Source organism: Equus przewalskii, chromosome 32 (assembly GCF_037783145.1).
Source record: "Equus przewalskii isolate Varuska chromosome 32, EquPr2, whole genome shotgun sequence".
Lineage (NCBI taxonomy): Eukaryota > Metazoa > Chordata > Mammalia > Perissodactyla > Equidae > Equus > Equus przewalskii.
The window spans coordinates 6,969,802-6,993,165 of NC_091862.1; the positions used below are offsets into that span (position 1 = coordinate 6,969,802).

At 38.5% G+C, this 23,364-nt stretch overlaps 1 protein-coding gene across 8 annotated transcripts in view; it reads left to right on the top strand.

The window, feature by feature from the left end:
• The window catches only part of PRKN (parkin RBR E3 ubiquitin protein ligase), a 1,214,117-nt gene that overhangs the window by 581,035 nt on the left and 609,718 nt on the right, over positions 1 to 23,364 (top strand). For all 8 annotated transcript variants that reach the window (XM_070603183.1, XM_070603184.1, XM_070603185.1 and 5 more), the window contains one exon: positions 5,498 to 5,581. In XM_070603183.1, coding sequence (XP_070459284.1) covers positions 5,498 to 5,581 — 84 coding nt within the window. The remainder of the gene's footprint in view (positions 1 to 5,497; positions 5,582 to 23,364) is intronic.

Consider the following 23,364-nt stretch of genomic DNA (forward strand, 5'->3'; position numbering starts at 1 on the left):
AATTAGCCTAAGTACTTCACTTTTCCACTTGATTGGGCATGACAAGATAGAGCCAGAATGACTAGTTCTAGAATTTTTAAGAATAAATTTTGACCCATGTTTTATAGATTTTATCCCTATTTTTCATGCCAGTGAGTCATTTTTCTGCGTTTATGATTCACATACATTGCATAAATGTGTTTAAATAATATTCTACTTCACACTTTTCTGTTGGTGGTAACATTAGTCAGGACGAATCCCCAGATGTCATCTCTACTTGTAATTTTCCACTCTATTACTGACTCAAACAACTTGAATCATTGCAGTCTATCAACGCGTTCTTGGATTTCACAGGTCAACAGCTCTAAGATTTTAATTGAAGTAATTTCTCACTTGAGACTCACAACACAGCTACTCCTTCAAACGAATGAGATTGTATGGTGGTCAAAATGCTGCCACAATGTTTTTTTTTAAAGTACTTTCAATATGAACTTGGAAAATTATATTTACCATAGATCAAGGGTTGCCAAACTTTTTCCATAAAGGGCCAGATATTACATATTTTAGGCTTTGTGAGCCACATGCTCTGTGTTGCAACAACTCAGTTCTGCCCTTGCAGTGAGAAAGCAGCATAGACGGTACATACATGAACAACTACCACCATGTTTCAATATAACTTAATTTTTGGGCATGGAAATTTGAATATCATTTACCTTTTTTGTGCCAGGAAATACTCTTGTTCTTTTTATGCTTTTCAACCATTTAAAAATGTAAAACCTTTCTTAGGTTGTGGGCTGTACAAAAACAAACCCTAGGCCAGATTCGACCAACAGGCTATAGTTTGCTCACCCTTGGTATAGATGTTCAAGTCATTTATGTATTTTTCTCACTTGTAACCATTACTGGGCCAAAAAAGAAGAAAGTTTTCTGAAAAGCAGCCAAATAATTCTTTATTAAGACATATATTTCACACTGTTCTATCTGACATTTTTTTCAGACGTCTTTTTCCAATTTTCGACATTTGAGAGATGAAATACATTTTTTGGGATTCTCTCCTTGACGCATTCTAATCCATAGCTCCCTTTGGCTGCCATGTGTTGTGAAGTCCTATTTAATTTTGTAGCCTGGAGACCATTCTTACTCCTATTTAAAGACTATTAATTATAAATGTTTTAACCATGCAACTATTAAAACACAGTATGCAATCATTAACCAATTAATTTTTTTTGTTATTTTCTAAAACTAGAAAACAGCAAGTTAAATCAGCTTTGTAATCACATAAATTCACTGGGACAGTTGTTTCTAATCCAGGGTAGTTATAGCAATAGCGTTCAATACTAATAGTATGAGTAGTGTGGATAAACTAGCGCCTGCAGATCATTATCTTGAATTCCCATATCCAACGGAATTCTGTTCAGTTTTATTACTTCCATTATTTTGTTATGATTTGATATCAAGAAGAAAATTGTGGATTAAGTTTTCCATAATTTCCTTGTACAAAACAAAGATTTGTGAGATAAAGCAGTACCTTCTGTGACAATTATAGGAATTGTTACATAAACGTTTGTGTTGCTTTTTTGGACTCTGAAAAATTAAGGCATGAAAAATAAATATCTGTGATATGCACAGAAAGTTTCATTTCATCCTAGACTTTGAGGCAGGAAATCTTACTCTGAGCAGTGAAATGCAAATGGGACCTAAGTCCTGCATCTGATGATGAGTGTTCCTTCTCCAGGCTGTTGCAGTGTTAGGTTTCTCTCTTAACCATTGTGTGTGCTGTAAGTAGGTCAGTGCTGCCTGAATCAGAGTCAGAAGAGACTGTTCCTTCTGTGTTGGTAGAGCAGGGAAGCAACGTCCTTCTTTTAGGCACTAGTTATCCACGGTGAAATGGATTTCTTTTAAACCCAAGGACTTCCCAGATCCTCAAGTGTGCTGATGTCCATTGTCTCCACCAGCCAGGATGTGTGAGCCAGCGCCAAACACTGTGGTCCTCACAGAGGCCACCATGTTCCCTGAGGACAGATGGCTGCTATCCCCGATGGAAGGCGCATGAGAAGCCACTCTTATTAGAACCTATCGGAAATTTGGAGAGTTAAAAGAGAAAGGTCACAAGGCCCTCAAAATTATTTCGTTACACCCCGCCTCACTTCTACGGGATCTGACAAGGCTTGCAGGGATACATTGAGACTAAAAACAAGAAAAATTTAATGAGATGAAGAAAGAGATCAAAGGAAAATAAAATGAAGCCAAGGGTAATATTAGTAAACCTAACATTTATTATAAGGTATATAAGGTTCCCAGAGCTGGGCCACAAATTTGACTCTAAAGTTTTCCTAGTTTTCTAGAAACGAAAGAAACCTGATTCACAGTATCCATGAGATAGAACAAAGCACTCCCTACAGAGACAATGATAAAAAAACAAACAAACAAACCCCGAGCTGTCCCCGCTGGGTCCTAGTAAAAGGACTGGAAGATGATAAGGGTGACTGTATTCTGGCCACACGTGACCCCACTGAGCTGCTCACTCGCCGTTAGGAAAGTGGGCCAATGAATGTGATCAAGGGTCTAGGCAGCATTTCTCTAGCGCTCTTTTATTTCAGTACATTTGTCATTTTTATCAAATGAATATACGCATGTGTTTAAAAGTCGAATATGCAGGTGGCCTTAAAATAAGAGAGCAGCTTGTGCTATGGGGATGCTAATCTCCCTTCCCTGCTCTCCTAGCTCCATGGTGGGCTTCCAATCGTTAACATTTGTACCTTTACTTCTATATTGTCCTAGCTGAATAACATAGATGTTTGGTTACATAACCATAATTAAAATCCTCTGTCCGTGTTTGACAGTGTGATTGTATCAGGTTGAAAATCAAGTGTGTTTACATCATTATGTCTAGAGTGGACTGTAAATGTATGCCCCATGCTTAGTTGTGCACAGAAAATGAAATTTCTTATTCCCTATTGCTAATGGGCTCTTACTCAGAGTCCTGACTCTCCTTTGTATCAGGGAGAACATGCCCCAGTGATGAATCACATGTCACTGGGTTGTGGGTCCTAGACCGCTTTGCACGTCCTGATTCGGTGATCACTGGAAGGACTTGGAACTCGGGGTATAGTCATACACACGTGTGTGAGAGATTTATTGCAGCGAGCGGACACAAAGCCACAGAGGGAAAAGGCACATAGAGTGGAGTCTGGAGAAAACCACAGGCAAGTTTCCAGAAGCCCTCACACAGGACACACTTGTTCTTGCAGCAATGAGCTGTGACAGCAGAGGTGAAGTGTTGTCTGCGGGGAAGCTCCTTAGACTTAGTGCCCCTGGTTTTTACGGGAGCTGTCATGTGTGGACCCCTACCTGGTGCTCACCACAATTCCAGACCCCCAGGGGGTAAGAAGGTGTTCAGCACAAACCACGTTGTCCACACAGATATTTTAGATGCTGCAAATTCTCTATATGAGTAAGGGAATTGGGGGGACACTCCCCAAATCCAAATTCCTGGATGCCAGCTAAGAGCCAGCCTTGGAAACAGCCTGTCCAAGGACCACGGTCTCGGGCTGTCTCTGTTAACTCTTTCCTGCACAGTCGCTTCCTTCCCTCCAGGTTAGGCAGTGGCTTCCGGTTGAATGATCTGTGAATTCAAAATCTGGCTCCCTTTGAGGCTTGGTTTGAAAAGCCTCTACAGAAGTTCGGCTCAGTTTCTTCAAGGTGCATGCTCAGAAGCAGATTTCTTCTGCTTCCCCATTTTTCTTTAAAATAGTGTGTGTATGCACATATGAATGTGTGCATGTATGAGTGTGTGTTTGTGCATGAGTGTGTGCGCATGCATGATGTATTGTGCATGTTGTGTTGTATATGAGCAGATTGTGTGTGCATGAGTGGGTGTGTGAGTGTATGTATGGTGTGTGTGTATGTGTGAAGTGGTGTATGTGTGCTATAGTATGTGAGTGTGTATAATGTATGTGTGTTAGTGTGTATGTCTTTGGTGTGGGGGGTGTGTGCATGCATCTATGTGTCTCTGTGTGTTGGTGAAGGAAGGAGAGAGGGCGTGTGATTGCTCATGTTGACGTGCAATAGTAGCTGGGATCCTTGTGTGCCGTCCATGTTTTCACTAGTTTCTGCTGCAATGTGGCCTGACAGCCACTTGGTCTGGATGCTGGAGCGGGTGATCCTGGTGCTGACTGGTGATGAGAAATTTCTCTCCTAACTTAAACCTCTGATGTGGCCTCAAAATCACCACAACCACCACCCCTTTGTCCTAACTTTCTTCCACCCCTGGCTGGGCACTGGCCCTTATAACACATCTGCTGGAAGCTCTGTCATCTCCTCTGTCACAGCTACAGAGACGCTGGCCCAACTCTCCCATGGCTTTCCTCAGAGTCACACACTGTGGGGGAGGCCAAAGCTGGGCCACTTACAGCTTTCCCTCAGGCTGCCTGACCTTCTCCTGAACTCTGAGACTTCCCAGGCTTAAAAGTCAACTCTGCAACTCTTTGCTTATCCCAAAATCACTTTTTACCATTCTCCCACCAAATTGATAATTAGGTTAGATAGAGAATTTTAGGTCGAAAATCTTTCCCACCAAAGTTTAAAGGTATTTGCTACTACTTTAAAATTCTGCTTGGTTGGGGCTGGCCCCATGGCCAAGTGGTTAAAGTTCTATGTGCTCCACTTGGGCCACCTCAGTTCGCAGGTTCGGATCCCAGGTGCAGACCCACTCTGCTCATCAGTCATGACATGCATGTCACACACACACACAAAAATTCTACTTGGATTTTGGTTTCCAAGTAAATGACCTGACCTTTCTCTCTAGAAGATTCTAGGATCTTCTGTTCATAACAATTTAACTTTCTCTCTGTTTGCTGCTCTGAGTCTCACTCTGCTCTCTCCCATCTGCCTTTTTCTTGAGCCTTCAGACTCTTTGTGGTCCTGCAGGGCACAGAGGTCTCCTCCTCTGGTATAGGCTATTGCAGATTTCCAGAAAAGTATGCTCAGTTCTCATTGGTATTATGGGTTTACACGGTGCTAGTTTTTAAATGTAATTCTAACAGTGCATCAGGAGAGAGGAAATAAATGTGTCTGCTCAGCCTGCCAACCAGGACAGGTAGTCCTTGAAGGTGTGCCTCAGCCTGTTCCTCTACTGCCCCCAACAATCCTCTTGAGTGTCATCTGCACATGTCTTTTCATTTTAAGGTCATCAATTGGAATTGCAATGAACTTAAGAAAAATTATTTAATTAAGTGTTTAAACAATTAAATTGAACTGCAGTGGGAGACTCCTATGTGTAAATGTACTACATGTTTGAAACAATATGCCAAATATTATGTTAGTATATTTATGAAAATAGTTTTGACCTACTGGATCCCCCCCAAGTGTCATGGACCATACTTTGCAAATCATTGGACTACACATTAACTTCATTGTTATTTTATAATATAAATAGACAGATTTTAGAGATGTATTAGGGAGTACATTTGCTTTATAATTTGTGCACCAAGAGTTTCTTTTTTTTTTTTTCTCAAAGGGTCCATCTTGCTGGGAAGATGTCTTAATCCCAAATCGGATGAGTGGTGAATGCCAGTCTCCAAACTGCCCTGGGACGAGAGCTGTAAGTACCTGGTCAAATCCATTCTTTCTAAAACAAGAAAATGACAGCATCTCCAGTGTTTACTAGGAAAATGGAATAGAGACAAAAATGCTAACTGACTTTTCTTCCATATGACAATATTCACCAAGAGTGATAAAATGTTCAAAAGTGTCTATAATATTCACCAAACATTCTACCTGTGTCATTGCATTCCAGTGTCACTTTCCTAGAGACTTAACCATTTTGGGTGACTATGTTAAAACATGCTGCTTTAAACCCTTAGAAAGTGAAATTCATGGAATATAAAGAAGAGCTAGCTTGGAGCCTGGCCAAAGAAAATAAACCTAGAATGTTAATCTTTTTCCTGATGCTGTGATATTTTATATTTACAGTACACATCATTAAAAATTGCTTTCTTGGGGGCCAGCCCTGTGGGCAAGTGGTTAAGTTCTCACCTTCCGCTTCAGTGGTCTGGGGTTTGCCAGTTCAGATCCTGGACGCAGACCTACACACCGCTCATCAAGCCATGCTGTGGCAGCGTCCCACATAGAAGAACTAGAAAGACTTACAACAAGGGTACACAACTATGTGCTGGGGCTTTGAGGATTAAAGAAAATGAGGAAGATTGGCAACAGATGTTAGCTCAGAGCCAATCTTCAAAAAAAAGAAATCACCTGTATCTAAAAAAGACAAAAACCAAAAGAGCAAAATTTCTTTCTTGCTTTATCTCTTTCTCCCTTTCTTTGGCAGTTTTCTGACATAGTGGACTGTTTAAAATCTAGTCTGGAGGACCAGCTATATGATTGACTCACCATCCTCTGTTCTCTGAATCTCTTCTCTTTGCAAACATATGCCACCAGTCTCATACAGAGCAGATATCTCTTGAAAGAGACTCTAAGTACTGAAGTTATTTTAAAAATAATTTTATTATTATGGTCATGTCTGTGATTTGTATATTGTTATACGTTTTACCTCGAAAATCACCAGGTCCATCATAACCTGATTGCATATATTTCCTGAGCTGTAAATACTATTACGGTGCCAACGCAAATGTCAGAGTTAGTTCACAAACTGTCACAGCCAGCTGGCAGTCAATATCTTCTCTAAGGAACAAAGTCTGTCAATAGCAACAGGTACAGTGTTTGAGCTAGGATCATTAGACGTGTCTCCTCTCTCCAATCTGCTGGATGATTGTAAGGATTCTGGGATAGCGTTGAGCAGCAGTAACGATCATTCTCCATCTAATGAGGGCCAGGGACCATGAACAGAGTTTTATTAATGCAAATCCTGAAGACAGAAATCCCTGAAGAAAAATAATGACTTGTATGTCACTCACAGATATCAAGGTATAATACAGTCTTGCAAATTTGCCACTGGGATGAAATTAAAGTGTATACATTTTATAAGGCACAATTCTTAAGTATAATTATGTATATGTGCATGCATACAAATGTAATATGTGCATCCCCTTGCTTTTATAACATTATGGTTTCCATACCATCTTTACAGTAGTGTGAGATCCTTTGAGAATCTGCCTCAATCATTGACAGTCTGACTACCTCTCATGTACCTTGATTTTAATTGGCAGGATTTGGTCACAGCTGAATAGACAATTGTGCATCGTTAAGGATTTAGCTTCAAATCAGTCAAAGGGAGCAACTGTGTTGAGTGGGGTTGAAAATCATGACCTTTGCTTATTGGATATTCAACCTACCTTGGATATCAATGCATAGAATTCAGTGTAAATTGTTATATGGCAGCTGTATTTCTGACAGCACCGTGCACTAATGCCTTTAACTGTGCTTGCAGTAGACACCATATAAAAATACTGGATTCAATCATGAACATGTGTTTTTAAAAGGATGGCTGTGCTGACAACATAGTAAAGAAACATTTATATACCAAAAAATTAGAAGGCTGGAGTCTGGAGAAGAAATTGTGTAAGCTGAAGCCAGCTGCCACCTTGGAGGCAACTACTGACCATTGTGGGTTAGAGGCTCAGATTGGACGGACACACACCAGAGACCACGGCTGAGTTTAGGTCCTCGTCAATGTGGAGAGTGAAACCACGGAATCCTACACAAACCTGCACCTGTAAAATATGATACCATTGTGGGATCACTGGAGAGGAAGGTGCTAGGAATCCTTGACTGTTTTGTTTTTACTCTAGGTAGAGGGGAAAATGTTACTCCTAAGAATTTGTAAGCACGAACCCATCTTTACCTGAGTTTCAGGCTAATATTCACTCTCTGTGTGGTACAGAACGTCCTGGGTCTAGAATGTTGTTTAACTCAGCCGTGAGTGGGTTATGCTAGAAACCGAGCTGAGACGCACCCAAATCCTCCCAGGAGGGCTTGCTCTCAAAGGAGTCCTCAAATAATGAGTCCCTCAGGTAATGTTTCATGGAGCATGAACTAACGTTCAGAAAAATCACAAATGGAAACAAACCATCATGAGTAAGAGCAAGCAGAGTTCAAACCTGGAAGGAATACAGAAATTGAAGTTGTCAGAGAGAGAATATGTGTGTTTGATGTGTTTAAAAAATGAAAGTGCCTATAACAAACGATTAAAAAACAAAACTATAAGAAATATCCAGTCAGATTAAAAGATTAAACACACACACGCATGTGCGCACATGAGAAATTGTAAAATTAACAATTATCATAATTGACACAAAATTTACAAAATGGGTTAAACAGCATGGATAAAAAAAATTTACAAAATAGGTTAAGACATAGATAAAAGAGAAATTGTAGCTTAGATCTGAAATTTGACTTCATAAAATAGCTCAAAGTGCAGCCAGAAAAATATAATAGATGGAATATGTAAAAGAGAAGTTAAACAACATGGAGACTAGAATAAGAAATTTCAAATATTGGATTTCCAGAAGAAAATAATAGAGAGAATGGTGGAAAGATAAGATTTAAAGAGATAATGAAGAAGAACTTTCCACATTTTTTAAGAATCAAGAATCCTAATGAGTCCTAAGGAGCTGGAGAAGGAGGCTTCCCCATGTCCATGGCACTCCTTAGTCCTCCACAGTGTGGGTTCTCTAATTCCAAAGGAAGTGGGAGCCTTGGCTCCAGGCTCTCTCACATTCGCTGCACTCGAAACACCCTTCTTTGCTTGGAACTTCCTGGGGCCGAATGTGGAAGGCTTTCCCCTGGTGTATAATTTCTGAGGACACTTTTCACATTTCTGACACATGGGGTTCTCCTCCTCTGTGAATTGTCTGGTGACAGACAAGGGCTGCTTCTCCTCAGAGGCTTCCCTCTGCACCATGAATTTATAGCTGGAAGGCTGGGTCTCATGCACCTTGGCCACATTCAAGGCCTCCAGCACCCAGGCCTCCTCCTCATGCTCCTTGGGTGACCCCACTTGGAGTTGGAGGCCTCAAGTCCCAGGGAGGGCAGGATCGCATGGTTGTCCAGTATCAGCATGGTAGATGCCCCAGGGGGCCTTGTGGAGGACCCCCTCTTCTCCCAGGAGAGACAGAGGATCGCACCTGCAAAGGTCATGGGTCCTGTGCCAAGTTCATGTCCACTGCTGTCATCGAACCTCAGGCTGTGGGCCTCCTTGGAAGCTGCCCCATTTAACCTCCTTGGAAGCAGTGCCTGGACCAGGAATCAGGTCAGTCCATGTGTGTCAACGTTAAATCCTTGAAGTTAAAGACGCATTCAAATGGCTAGGATAACCATCCAGGGGATTGAAATAAAACAGAGATGTCAAATTAGTGAAAAAAAAAAAAAAAAGGGAGAAGGTGAGAGGTGAGTGAAATAGAAGAAAATGGAACAAAGAAGCAGCGCGCACTCAAATAATGGTGGAAATAAGACCAAATGTAACAGTAATGAAATTAAATGTAAATACACTAACTGAAGATTAAGACAAAGATTCCTAGACTGGATTAAAAGAGGAAAGTCCAGCTTTCTTTCAGGTTATAAAAGACACACCTGAAACACATGAGAACAAAATGATTGAAAGGAAAAGAAGGGAAAATTAAATACCAAGCAAATATTATCCAAAAGACGGCTGTTTAATTGCTCATAAAATGGATTTTTAGGAAAAAGAAGCATTATTAAAACTTATGAAAAGCATTATTAACAATAGATTTTGAGGGGCTGGCCCAGTGGTATAGTGGTCAAGTTCTCATGCTGTGCTTCAGCAGCCTGGGGTTTATGGGTTCAGATCCTGGGAACAGACCTACACACCACTCATCAGGCCATGCTGTGACAGCATCCCACATAAAATAGAGGAAGATGGGCACAGATGTTAGCTCAGAGACAATCTTCCTCAAGCAAGAAGAGGAGGATTGGCAGCAGATATTAGCGCAGGGCCAATCTTCCTCACCAAAAAAAAAAAAAGATTTTGATAAAAGGTTTAATAACCCAGAGCGACATAGTAGTTTAAAAATTGTAAGATCTTAGTAACGTGGACTCAAAATATATTAAGGACAAATTGTCAGAATTACTAAATTATATGGATAAATCTACCATCACGGTGGGAGATAGTAACGTAACTCTCTGAGGGGTTGTGAGCTCCAGCAGTACAAACTCAGGCAGGACATAGCCGATTAACACAACCAGTGAACAGAATCTCAACAACTGGAGGACACCCCTTTATTTTCAAGCACATATGGAACATTTCAACAGTTGATCTCTTTTTAAGGCATTTAAATATGACTACAAAAACATAGCCATAAAAACCTCTTAAATATGGAAATTCAGTTAACTCAGTCAATAAAAAAATCCAGATGGAAATATGGGACCAAACAGCAATAAAAATGTGCCGCATATCTAATCTTTGGGGATGTAGCTAAATTAGTATTTAAAGGGAGTATTTAGGGCCATAGATGCTTATTTTATAAAAGAAGAGAGGATAAAATTGTTTAAACATGCTGTTTAAGAAAGTAGAAAAAGAAATTGTCATATCTGACTATTTTTTTCTCCCATATCTTAATAAATGTTGGTTAAATGAAAGAATTGAAGGTGTGCACATTTCTGAATAACTATGCCAGTGGCTGGCAGGAGTGCTCAATATGAGAAGTTTCATTCTTCTTTCCTTTATCTTATCTTAAAAACATTTTTCTGGATTGCATTTTTACAATGCAGCTAAATATAAACCGTGACTCCTGTATTTTCTAAACTATCGTGTGTGGTATTTGTTTCTTAAGGATGGGGGAAGTTGGGCACTTTAAAGTAGTTTATCATACTTATATTTGCAGAGTATTTTAAATTTTTGACAGTATTTTGCACTGTATATTGTATTCTCATAAAAAGTTTAATTTCTATCACTTGACTATAATATTCATATACTTAAACTTCAAAAGAGCAGGGCCACCAATATATTCTTAATTGATATTTATGCACTTAAAGATAATGTAACTCGATCATTTTGAATAGCAGTAGCATTTAACCTTGGTTTTTAAGAATGCAAATATAAACTTGACCCGAACTAGCTCTTAGACAGAGAAATCTGAACCTAATTGAGTTTTAATCGCTGTTATTTTAGGAAGGATTGTAATGTTCGTTCTGAAAGTCAGCTTACCTTTTTATAAAAAGAATTCTAGCCAACTCAAAGGGTTGTGCTTGAGATGAAAAGAGGGACAAAAATCAATTAGGATTTTCTCCATTAGTGAAATTAATTCGACTTTGTATATGGCGTAAAACTTTAAATTTTCTGCGTAAATCTTCATTTTATATTTTACCTGTGGTACCTTAAACAATAGAGATATTTGTCTTTGTGTGTGAATCGGGGGGTGTGTGTTTTTCTTCCTGGCCCACATGCAGGCTAAGGCGTACCCACAAGTCCCTCTCTCCAGGCATGATTCCTGAGTTCCAAATCATAACTTTACAATGAGCATCCCCTGCTCATCAAACACTCCCCTGTGAAGAGAGGCTGCCCTGGTCCAGTGGCGCTTTAGTGGTGATGAGAGGTTTCTTAGCCAACTGTGAGAATGTTGCCTCTTCCCTCCCACCTCACAATTGGACGGTAGGGTTTAGGATAAGAAGATAGCCCAAGCAATGAAAAGGGGAAAGAATTTAAACTGTGTTTTTTTCTTAGTCCGTTCAAACTGCTTTAACAAAAACACCATAACCTAGGTGGCTTATAAACAAAAACATTGATTCATCACAATTCTGGAGGCGGGAAAGTCCAAGATCAAGGGGCCAGCAGATTTGGTGTCTGGCGGGAGATCACTTCTGGTTCTTGGTGGCCATCTGCTCACTGCATCCTCATGTGGTAGACAGGCCGAGGGAGCTCTGTGGGGTCTCTTTTAACAAGGGCATTAATCCCATTCCTAAGGCTCTGCTCTCATGGCCTAATCACCTTCTAAAGGCCCCATGTCCACATACCATTACATTGGGGATAAGATTTCAACATATGAATTTGAGGAAGACACAAACACTCAGACCATAGCAATGTTCAAAGTATAAAATGACCAAGGTAATTATTTTTTTCTTGTTAAGGGCTGTTGGTTTTACTACTCAACAGCCTATAACACACATTATGTTGTATATTTGAGAAGTGATATCTGCCTGAAATTCCACGTAAAGCAATATAATATTTTCTTTCTTAGATTATTTGATTTTGACAAGACAAACTCTCTTGCATAGAACTTTTTTTCTTTTCAGAAACAGTTGAGAAGGACCTCTTAAAATAGCTCAAAGACTTATTTCAAGTGAAATTAGATACTAAAAACTATCCCCTGAACTATAATAAATGACATAATTGTTAAAATCAATGTAATAAATAGAGAGCTTTCATCTTACTCAACCTGCAATTTATTTTTGGCATTTCCCCCCAGTTGGGCTCAGTATATGTCAACTGGAACATTAGTTTGAATAAAAGTTAATATTCATAGTCTTTATCTGTGATTTCATCTTCTGGGAAGACATTGCCTAGGACAAATTGAATAATAAATAAGAGTCACCTAATACTGAACAGTTTTTATTTATAGGACATTTGCATATTTTGTATCCAAAAAGTTTCTTGTTAATGTTTTAGTTTAATCAGATTGCTCTCCTCAAAGGGATCTGTGTTTCTTTTGGTTCTTTTTATTGTCTTAGGGCTTGATTAGAATCTCATAACATGAGACTCAGGATTTCTCAGGATGGTTTTCTCGTATAGACTATATGCTCTTGTTTTTTTCAGTGTCTAATAATAACGAAAGGTTGGCTTTGTTTTGTTTTTAAGAAAAGATCTCAGGTTGACCAAGTACCCCTGAGATGGTCACAAGTGATGATCTTTATTTGCACGACATAAAAGGCGCCAGGGGCTCCATATTCTTGTGTTGCCAGGCTCATCAGCAGGACGCAGTAACCAACATGGGCACAAACAGCTCCCAACGTGTATTTCAACAGTGCCAGCCCTTGTGGCTTCTCAGGGGCCCCATGGATCTCAGAGGACAGCTGGGCACTTACACCTGTAGGGTGGAAAATGAATACAGAAGTAAAAGAGGAAAGGACACATTCACTACCGCCTCATTCTACCCTGATGGTTGGTCCAAGAGAAATGGTCTCCCTGTCTTTACACTGCTCCCTACAGCCATATTTTACTAATTCTAGATAAAATTGAATTGTGAAAGCTTTGAAATCAAACTCAGATTATGATTGAAAGGTATTGTTCTCTGTTGTCTGACATGTAATTTGAGTGACAAACTAGAAACTTCTTGCAGCATTTTTAAAAACTGGTCAAGTATTCAGACTCAAGGATGGTTCATTTCTAAACCAGGTTTTGAGTACTTGATAACAAGAAGCGGCATTTTTTAACAAAATTAAGGTAAAAATTAGATGAGATTTTTATTATGGAATAAGCTGAAATTTTGAAAATTTAAACAAAAATTTAAAACTTTGTTTATAAAGATAAAATAATCTACTATTTTTAAAAAGTATCACTATTTAAGAGTGCTAGACACATTGAGATCATTTTTAAGAACTGAGGGGTATTTGTGAGAGTGTGAAGTCTAGATTCAATTGAATTCAATTTTCTTTTTCTGTGACATAACCCCTTTTTATCTGGGCTCTTTTACAACTTAGTGGAAAATTAAATCAACAGTCATCTTCTCCACGGTATTGTTAAAGACTCTTGTGCACTATAACATGAAAAAAATTAATCTCCAAGGAAGAGGAACCAGGTACCAGAAATCAATGCATGTGTGGCAGATACGTACACACACGAGAGAACCAGCATCCACATCATAGTCCCACAAACACAATCTTGGCTTAGTATATGATGCCATTTTTCAAGCAAATGTGCAATTTCTATAATATATGTTTTAAATATTGAAAATAATTCTTGCCTTCTCAATTCCAGGAAACTCCTGATCTGTGTGAATTGTAGGTTGCTTTTTCACTTGATGATCTGTGATTCTCTGGGCTATAATTTATACTTTATTTTGTATACAGTAGAAGAGAATCATGCATATTACCACAACACTGTTTAGATATGAGCAATTTTAAACCTGTTTATTATCCCAGAGGCTTCAAAAGTTCCTTCTTAATTTTTCAACTTTCCATAGAATGATTCCAAAGCCAGCTATGTCGATGAGAGGCTGTATTGAAGGTGGTGTTATGGCTTTAGATAAAGACCCCAGACAACAAAGACAAACAAAAGAATTTATCATGATGAATCAGAAAAAGTGCGCTTCTAGACCCGTAGGTTTTAGGTTGGGGAGAGGATAAATCAATCTACCAAAAAAGACAGCAGTAGGTGTAAAAAGATAATTTCAGTAGATTTATAAGTGAAATTCTGAGAACTGGAGCAAAGAAAGATTAACTACAGCTGTAAACATCACCGAATGTTTCAGTTGGGATGGTAGATTAGACCTGAATGGAAATATCAGGGATTAGGGACTAGAGGTCACACTGTGATAGCCTCGGTGCAGATACACAGGAGGCTAATGGAGTGAGAAGAATAGAAGGAAGATGCGAGAGTAATGGGCCAAGAGAATGAGGCCTGCTTCTCAGCTGGGAAATAGCCCTCTTGATCCTTCAAGCAGGTGACTGATGGCTCCCAGAGAGCCACACTTCATCATTCCTTGATGGCGGTCATTAAGAAACCATCATCTCTCTTACTCAGGTCAAGCCAGCTCTCAAAAAGTTATCAAGGGCCACGATAAAATTTATTTTTTGAGATATATGCTGCAAAAAATACTTAAAGCTAGTTTACCAAACTTGAGGTTTGGAATGGAAAATATAAACATTTAAAGACTAAAATCAGAACTGAGAAGAATTTCATGTGCTTTTCACTCACATGTAGTGAAACATTTACTTCCACTAACATTTCTCGGGAAACAAACATAGATCTGAATTTCCCAAAGTAGGTAATTATCATCCCCCTTGATACTCAGAGTTATGGCAATAAACTCAGTGGTGGTCACTGTACATGAGTACTTTTATGAAATGAAGAGAAAAGTTTTATGATTAAAGCTTGAAAAGCAAAATATAATTTTAAAAAATTGTGTCTTTCCATTGAAAGAAATATAGTTTATTTTCATAACAGGCATATTTGTTGTGTTAGTCACTGTGCAGAAAACAAAGACTGACCTTCAGGAGCTGGCAGTCTAATTGGGGAGATAAGACTTTACAGAAATGACTGCAGTTTGGATTCAGCAGAGAAAGTAAAAAACTTACTAAGCATGTCTTCTGTGCCAGGCACTAAGGATGGAAAAGTGACTATTTCATTTGCTGCTCTCATAAGTTTGGGAAAAATTTCAGGGTGAGGTCAGACATGTAGGTAAATGATGACTTTCACCATGAACTAAATCGTGATAAAGATGGATATGAAGGACTGTAAAAATTTCAATTTGTGGATAAGGCAGAGGAAATAAAACAAATTGCCATGCCCAAATGCCCTGAGACAAGCACAAAAGTGCCTGTGGGAGTTCAAAAGGAAAATTCCCTAAACAGAGGCAATCAAAGAGGGCTTCATGGAGGAGGTGGGGCCTGAGAGATGGGTGGGAGAATTTCCACAGGTGGTGATATTGACAAGGTGGGGAGCGTTTTGTAAGGTAGAGGAAATGACAGGAATAAAGGGATAGAAAAGTCGAGTCATTCATTCTATGAATTACTGTTAGCTGCCTACTTTCTGCCAGACAGTATGCTCAGGTTTTCTGTGTGTGCAAAATCAGCATTCTCAGCTTCAGTGGAGCTCCTTCCAGCCCCGATGACCTTGGACCTGTCAGGAGGGAAGATGAAGAAGAAAAGTGCAGGATGTTATGAGGACATGGAACAGGGTGACTGCCTGGCATCTGCGAGTTCGGACTGGAGGAATGGAAGTCCAAGCTGGGATCTGTAGGCTGAGCCAGAGCTGACAGGTAGAGGAGTGGAAGGATAACTTCTTGCAAGAGCCCTGCTGTGGGAGGAGCCCCTTCTGGAAAGCATCTGGAATTTAGTGGTGACTGAGAAACAAGAGGCAATGCATTGTTTCCGTCTTGTGTATTTGTTCTTATTTCCTTTGTGGGGTTTTATGTAGAGGATTATGAGTAATAATAGAAGTCCTCTTACCACCTCGAAGTTTAGATATTTTGAAGGCTGAGATAGCAGTCCCTCTGGTTGGCATGAGGGGTGGGAAAAGGAACAAAGAGAGAAGAAAATCTTGAAGGGAAACACAAGGAAAAGATCATTTTTATACAATTTGTGTTCTGTCCTTGAATCTCCAGCAACATGTGAATAAAGGTGAATGAGAATTGGCATTTTGCCTTCCTTAAAGCTAGAAACACAACAGACAAATGAGATTTTAGTTTAGAACCGATTAGAAGCACTACACTTTTCTTGTATTTATTGGGTCATTAAGAGCAGCCATATGGTTGTCTTCTATCCTATCTGTTCACGTTTCTCCAGTATGTTCCTCAGTGGGAGTCTGCTTAGTGGTTGATTGAAATTCCATTTTATGGGCAACTCCCTGTTATCTATAATTGCCAGAAGTGGATGATCCAGTATGAAGGATTTCCCTTCCCTTCTCTTCCTTCCATTCCCTTTTTGTCAACGTTACTGGAAAACTGAGGACTTTTTCCTTCACCATTAACTTTTGAAAATATTACAGAGGTAAGAAAATAGGCTACCACATGAAGTAGATTTTGAGACTATCTGAGAATCCATCCCTTCTTAAGGATAATCGAGCTGACTGTCACTGTATGGTGAACAGCTTCAGGAGTGCTGGATCGAGAATTAGGAAGCATATCTGTAACTCCGTCTGTCTCTGTGTGCATGTTAATTAACTTCTGTTCATTTCCAGTCCTCTATTTGTGAAGCAAAGATTGTGCGTCACTCTTGAAATTTCACTGAGCACTTGTGGGGATTCAAGACTCAATAAAGCTTCCCGTGTTTCAAAAATGAAAGATGCTCTGTTGGGAACACATAACTGTCAATATCTGTAGATTTTCTTACCTAATTTAGAAATGCATATATTTTCCTAGATCCCAGCATTGTCATTTTTCCTCACAGTTGTCTAATTTATTAATTTCTTACCTGCCTTATAAAAATGAACTGTTTCCAACAAAGGAGGATTTCTCCATGTGCTTCGCCAATTTCATTAAAACTTACACTGATGTTCACAAGAATTATAGATGTCACTAAGTGACTTTATGTTTAGCAATTAAATCTCATATCACTTAGCACAATGTCCAATATATGAAGACCTTTTGGAGAATCCTTTCTAATTCAGTATTTAATAGCAAGTAGTATTAATTATTATAAGGCATGCATTTAAATTTGGACATTTCCTTCACTGAGCAATGAAATATTTTAAATGAGCTCGCTGCTAAGGACTGTGCACTTCAATGAATCAGGCACTTCAATGATAAGATGTTTATCTCATATAGATAAACAAATATAAATGGAGAGGAATGTATAGTGGGTTCATTGCAGGTGAGTGGTGATGGCATATGGCTCCATAAGTACAAAGCCACAGGGCCAGCCCCAACGGCCTAGTGGTTAAGTTTGGTGTGCTCTGCTTCAGCAGCCAGGGTTCCATTCCCTGGTGCAGACCTACACTGCTGTCTGTTGGCAGCCATGCTGTGGTGGCAGCTCACATACAAAAAAGAGGAAGATTGGCAACAGATGGTAGCTCAGGGCAAATCTTCCTTGGGGAAAAAAAAGAAAAAGAACAAAGCTACAACCATAGAAATACAAAAGTACATTTTATTGGAGTTAAGCTAGAGGAGCTTCTTAGAGACGGCTTGTGTTTACTCTTAGGGAATAAGCAGAGTCAACTGAACTGTTATAAAGAAGTGGCCACTGTAGAATAGGGTCCATCAGCCACAGTTATGGGACTAGATGAACTTTATGACTATCAGATCCAAAGAAAGAAAATAATAGAAATACTACTCAGACTGGAGGATTAGTTATGATGTTACAAAGTCAAGATCACTACAAGTTGGGAGTTATAATCCTCTCATGCTGGTTATTATGCACTGGTTAAAGCATGGTTCTTTAGAAATCATGGAATGACATCATATTGAGAATTATAATTTAGTCTGAGTGTTCCACATTTTCTTTCCAACTACCACAGCTAGAGTGACTCCTAAAGATTCTAACATAGATATCATAGGTGGCCCTCCCCCCACCCCACTCAAAAAGAACCTAAATACAATGAAACAGCAGCAAACCAAACCCTTCATAATGGTGAGAACCTAGCTCTATTTAGAAAAAGGGAGAGGGGGAAAGAGAGAAGGGGACAGGGCAGAGGAAGCAATTAAGATTAGCTGAATAAATGGGAATTCATTACTCTCTCCATCAAATGTTACTTTGTGGCTAAAGACATGTCAAAGAGAAAGGCCTCCCAGCTTGTACAAATCGCTATGGGTCTGACAAACATTTCGGGTTTGGGTACTAAATCTTAGCAACTCAAATCTTGAAGAGACTAACTCATAGGCTAACCAACACACAAAAGATATTAGTTTGTTAATTTATACTCTGACAATAACTTTGTAGCAAACTGCAACATCTGTAGTTTCCTTAAATAAAAAATGTACTTAATTTGCATTTTATATAATGCATGATCGCGAAGTAGATAAAATTCTCTACCAGCTGATCTAGAGAAAAAAAATAACATAGTCATAATGACTTAGGAATAGTGTTGTTGTTGATTTTCGTTGTTTTCAGAACCCTGGGCCTGCATGATTATTGTCACAATACCCATTTTTAAATGTCCTACTAAATGTGCAGTTTAAAGCTATGATACTTCATTTTCATTGAATTCTTTATTTTCATAATAGATATTGCTTTTTCTGATTATAAGAACATTGTGCTGGCTGAAAAAGAAATTAGCCAACATACTTTCACATAAAGAAAAGGATAAAACTCATGTTGAATCAAACCACCTGGAGAAAATCACTGTTAACGCTGGATGTGTATTCTTCTAGGCTGTTTTCAAGGTAGCCAGGCATAAGCTCACATGAATACACACACACACTTTTTAATGAAATCATTTATCACATATTGTTTTGTAATTTTTCATTTTACTTCATGCATTGTACTCATTTTCCATAGCAATAGGTCTACCTGATCATTTTGTGATCGATGCTCTTCTGTTCTGCTCAAGTGGTCCCCTCTACTGATGAGCATTTAAGCTGCTCTGCTTTTCACTACAAATTTGTGATCGTCCTTGTGTACCTTTCTGTAAACCTATCTGGTCATATTTTTAGAATATAATTTTAGAAGAGTTACTGAGACAAAAGTATTTTACTTTTAATATGTTATGATGCTTAGTTCCAAAGAGTCCTCTGAAAAGCTTGCACCAATTTCCAGTCTCCCTAAAACTAGGAGAACACAGTTTATTCACATGCTTTACCACTAGGTGCTTTCATTCTTTTTAATCTTAGCCAATTATTTAGGTGAAACATGGTTGCTCATGTTAAATTTCCTTTCTCCCATTGCTAGGAAGCTGGAATAGGTTTTCATTATTTGTTGCTCATTATTATGGCTATTTTCTTTACTTATAATTGCACTTTATAAGCATTTCTTATAGTAACCCTTTGTGTGTCATATATGTTTCAAATATTTTTACTAGTAAGTAATTTAATTTGAAAATCTTTTGTTTTAGCACTATTTAAGCTGTATATTTTGATGGAGTTAAATGTATTGTTGCCTTTATAAGATTATACCTTTGCCATCATTCTTGGCAGAATTTTCCTGACACTCAAGATCATTATAGATATTTGCTGAAAATCTTTTCTAGTTATTTTATGGTTTCACTTTTTAATATTTGATGCACACAGATTTTATTTTAGTGTGAAGGATTTTATGTGAATCTAAGTTTACTTATTTCTCCCCCTAAAATCTACCGATTACTTTTCTGCATCATTTATTGAATAAAACACATTTCCCCACTGACTTGAAATAAATTCCATCTTTATACTATATTAACTCTGGGATCTTATCTCTAGAGCCTGTCCTGCTCCATTCATCTGCTTATTCTGCCTCCAAACCCACATTGCTTTGATTAGTCTAACATATAACACATTATAAGATGTTTAATATCTGGTACCGTTAAGTTCTCCAAATTTCTGTCACATTTTTCTTTGCTAGTCACACAGATTAATTTTTCCATATGATTTAAAAAGTTTTATTAGGTTTGAAAAGAAATGTCATGAATTTATTTTTACTATATGACTTAAGCATATCATTTTAGAAAACCATGGTCAAGAGAGAACGTAATTTAAACATATATTACATAATGGCAAGGTATATCTCATTTGTGAGTTTCTGAGCTGTGTCTAGAAAAACTAACCCCCCCTAAAATTAATTCTTTAGCATTTTATTATATGCACAGTACAAGCTATTGGCTGGTATTCTTGGTTGACCAGCAGTTCCAAGCCATTAAATCATAATTCCGTAAAAGGTTAGCATCCTGTACTGGGCTGTATTTTCCTTACCTGACAAAGCTGAGCACTGGGTAATGTTGGTTGGGAGGACGGCTATTCTCTGAAATGCAGGTATGCAGTAGGTTTCTGTTTGAATGGTGTGTTTAATTAGTTGTCTTATCATAGGTTTTTTTGAAAATTATTATTTCTATGTGATTTATCATGTTACTTTTAGGGAAGGTAAGCATTAATAAAATTCGTACTGCAGTGTTCTTTAGCACTTTATTCTTCTAAGTCTGCTCTCTTTTTCTGTCCATCTTGCAAGTCTTATCATTTAATTTTCTGAAGTAAATGGAACTTTGCAAAAATGCAGACAAGCAGCAAGGAAATTAATAATTTATAAGAACTATGCTTGTTTTTATTTTTCTCTGCCTCTTTTGGATCAATTTAGTAAGGCAGTAGAGTATAGCCCCAAAAACACTGGAGCAAGAAAGACCTAGGTTCAAGTTACTTTCCAAGCGCTGCCAGATGTACAACCTTGAACACAGTCTTAGTTCTTCACTTTTAACGTAGCGAATGATCACAGCATCTGCCATGAGAGTTGTTTCGAGCGTCATATTAAGTGATATATATGTAAAGCAACTAACAGAGTGACACAGAGCAGGCACTCTCTAAATTTTGGCTATTTTTATTATCACACAATCTAATGACATTCTGAGAGAGCCTAATATTGTGTAAAACTTTCAAAAATATATTGTACTTGTTGCTCTCCTTTATTTTTCATAATTGTCAAACATTATGATGCTAGAGTCCTAAACATGGTATATGCTCCATTGTATCAATTAATTTAGTTAGGAACAGTTCCAACAAAAGAACAGTTTCCATCTGACAGAATATTTTGTAGGGCTAGATCAGAGTTAGAAAGATCTGATTTATATTGAGCATATTTATACATGTAGTCAACAAATATTTATTGATTATTTAGATATAATTCTAGACTCTAGAGATAAAGAGGTAAAAATGATAGAAAAATACAATATTATAAGTTAAATGGATGAATAGCATAATTTCAATTGATAACTGCTATAGGTTTCTAAAAATCTGCAAACTAGTTTTCTGATAAGTTATTAAGAGGGAAGGCTCTCTAAGACAGTCAATCGAGTAAAAAGTCATCTTTTAACTATAAGAGAACCTATGAGAATGATCAGAACTCAGAAATCTGGCTTCCCATTTTGCTTTTTTAAAGAGATATTGACCAAGTAACCTAAAGTCTTCCCCTATAAGTTGAAGTTTTGGGGCTAGATGATATTAAAAATTCCTATAAACTTTAAATATTAGTGATCCATATTTTTTAAGGAAAAAACATATTATTTATAAAATAACAAGGCACACAAATATAAAATCTGCATTGTGAATTACAGATCATAAATTATAATACAACAGTCTACCAATGTTATATTCCTTGGTAGCACGTCCAGCATATTTTAGGATTTAATATATTTAGCAAATATAAACATGAAGTAAAAAAATTCCTCTTCCAATTTCCTGTTCTCCTATGCCAACATGTTTTTAACTAGAGATATTAATAAATGTCTTAGATGTAGAGAGATGTTTTAGAAGGATAAAAGGAGTTCAGATTTCTGAAAGGTACTCATTGTCCTGGACTCTGATATAGTCAAATATGATCCATGGTCTGCACCTGTCTCTGCCTTTGTCTTGTCAAGGATGGAGAAAAGTGATGGAAGGGAGATAATCATAACATATGGGATAGATGATCCAGGAACCAGTGTTTAGAAAGAAAGAGGCAGAGAGATTGAGCAAGAATTTCTCTAAACCAAGAATAAACAAGACAGTCAGATTAGGGAAACACGAGAAGCTCAGAGACATGGGGTCAAGCTTCCTTCATATTACCGTCAAAGTAAGAAATATTGCAGACACATCTCAGAGAGGTCTTCACACATCTGACTTTATTTTGTGATTTTTCCCCTCTTGTCTGAGCCCATGAATACGCATTAAGCTTGTTTCAAAGGAAGAAGGATGAAAATTCTCTCTCTGGAATGTTCATGGAGAGCCAGATAATATTTCATAGGGCTGCTTAATATAAGGGTGACACAGAAGTGTGCAGACACCCCCACCTTTGCCCGAGGGCTCAGAAGGCTCCCATCCAGTGCCTGTAACTGACTGGAAATCTTGTGGATGCTGTGGAATACAAAGGAAATGCTGTGTTGCAGTCCTGACCGTGGTGTCTCATAGAAGGATGTTGGTGTGAACAGGGGAGGGTTATGGCAGATATATGACATGCCTTGGACCGTAAAGGATGGAGGAGGGCTTGCACTTGTATAGGGGCAAAAGGAAGGCTTGATTCCAAGAAAGAAGGGGCTTCAGCAAAGGTGCAAAGATGAGAATGAGTGGGCCATGTGACAGTAAGAAGACTGGCCGCTGAGAGCAGGAGGCACGCGTGACTAATGGCAGTTTCTGAGATGTTTCCAGTAATTGGGGACAGTTTTATGTGGAGAGCACATCAAATTCCCAGCAGTGATTTCTTAAATGGAGATGTACAGATAACCAGAAGCATTTCATAATGTAGAAGGCGAGATCATTTGTCAAGGAATGGGAAGAAAAAGGCAATATCAGTTTTAGAGGAGTATAAAAGGTTTCAGACAGCTGTTCTGGGAAAGTTCCAGGGATTCAGGGAAAAATATGCAACAGAAAGCGGGTGGGACATTTTGAGCAGCTGTGCCACAGTTCCAGGTCAGTGAGCATGGACTGGCACTGGATTTAGTTTATAACATTTGCCAGTGATGCTTGGTGACCTGACATAAGGATTAGGCAAAGAAGAGAAAGGGGACATCCTGGAGGTGGGGACTGGCAGAAGGGGAGGAAATTCATGGATTGGTGAGCTCTTCACTATGGGGCCCCAGTGGGTGAGGAAGCCCAGGCTTACCAGAATGTGGCAAATGGTCACATTGCTTTTGTCTTCACAGATTTAATCCCCATTGAATTT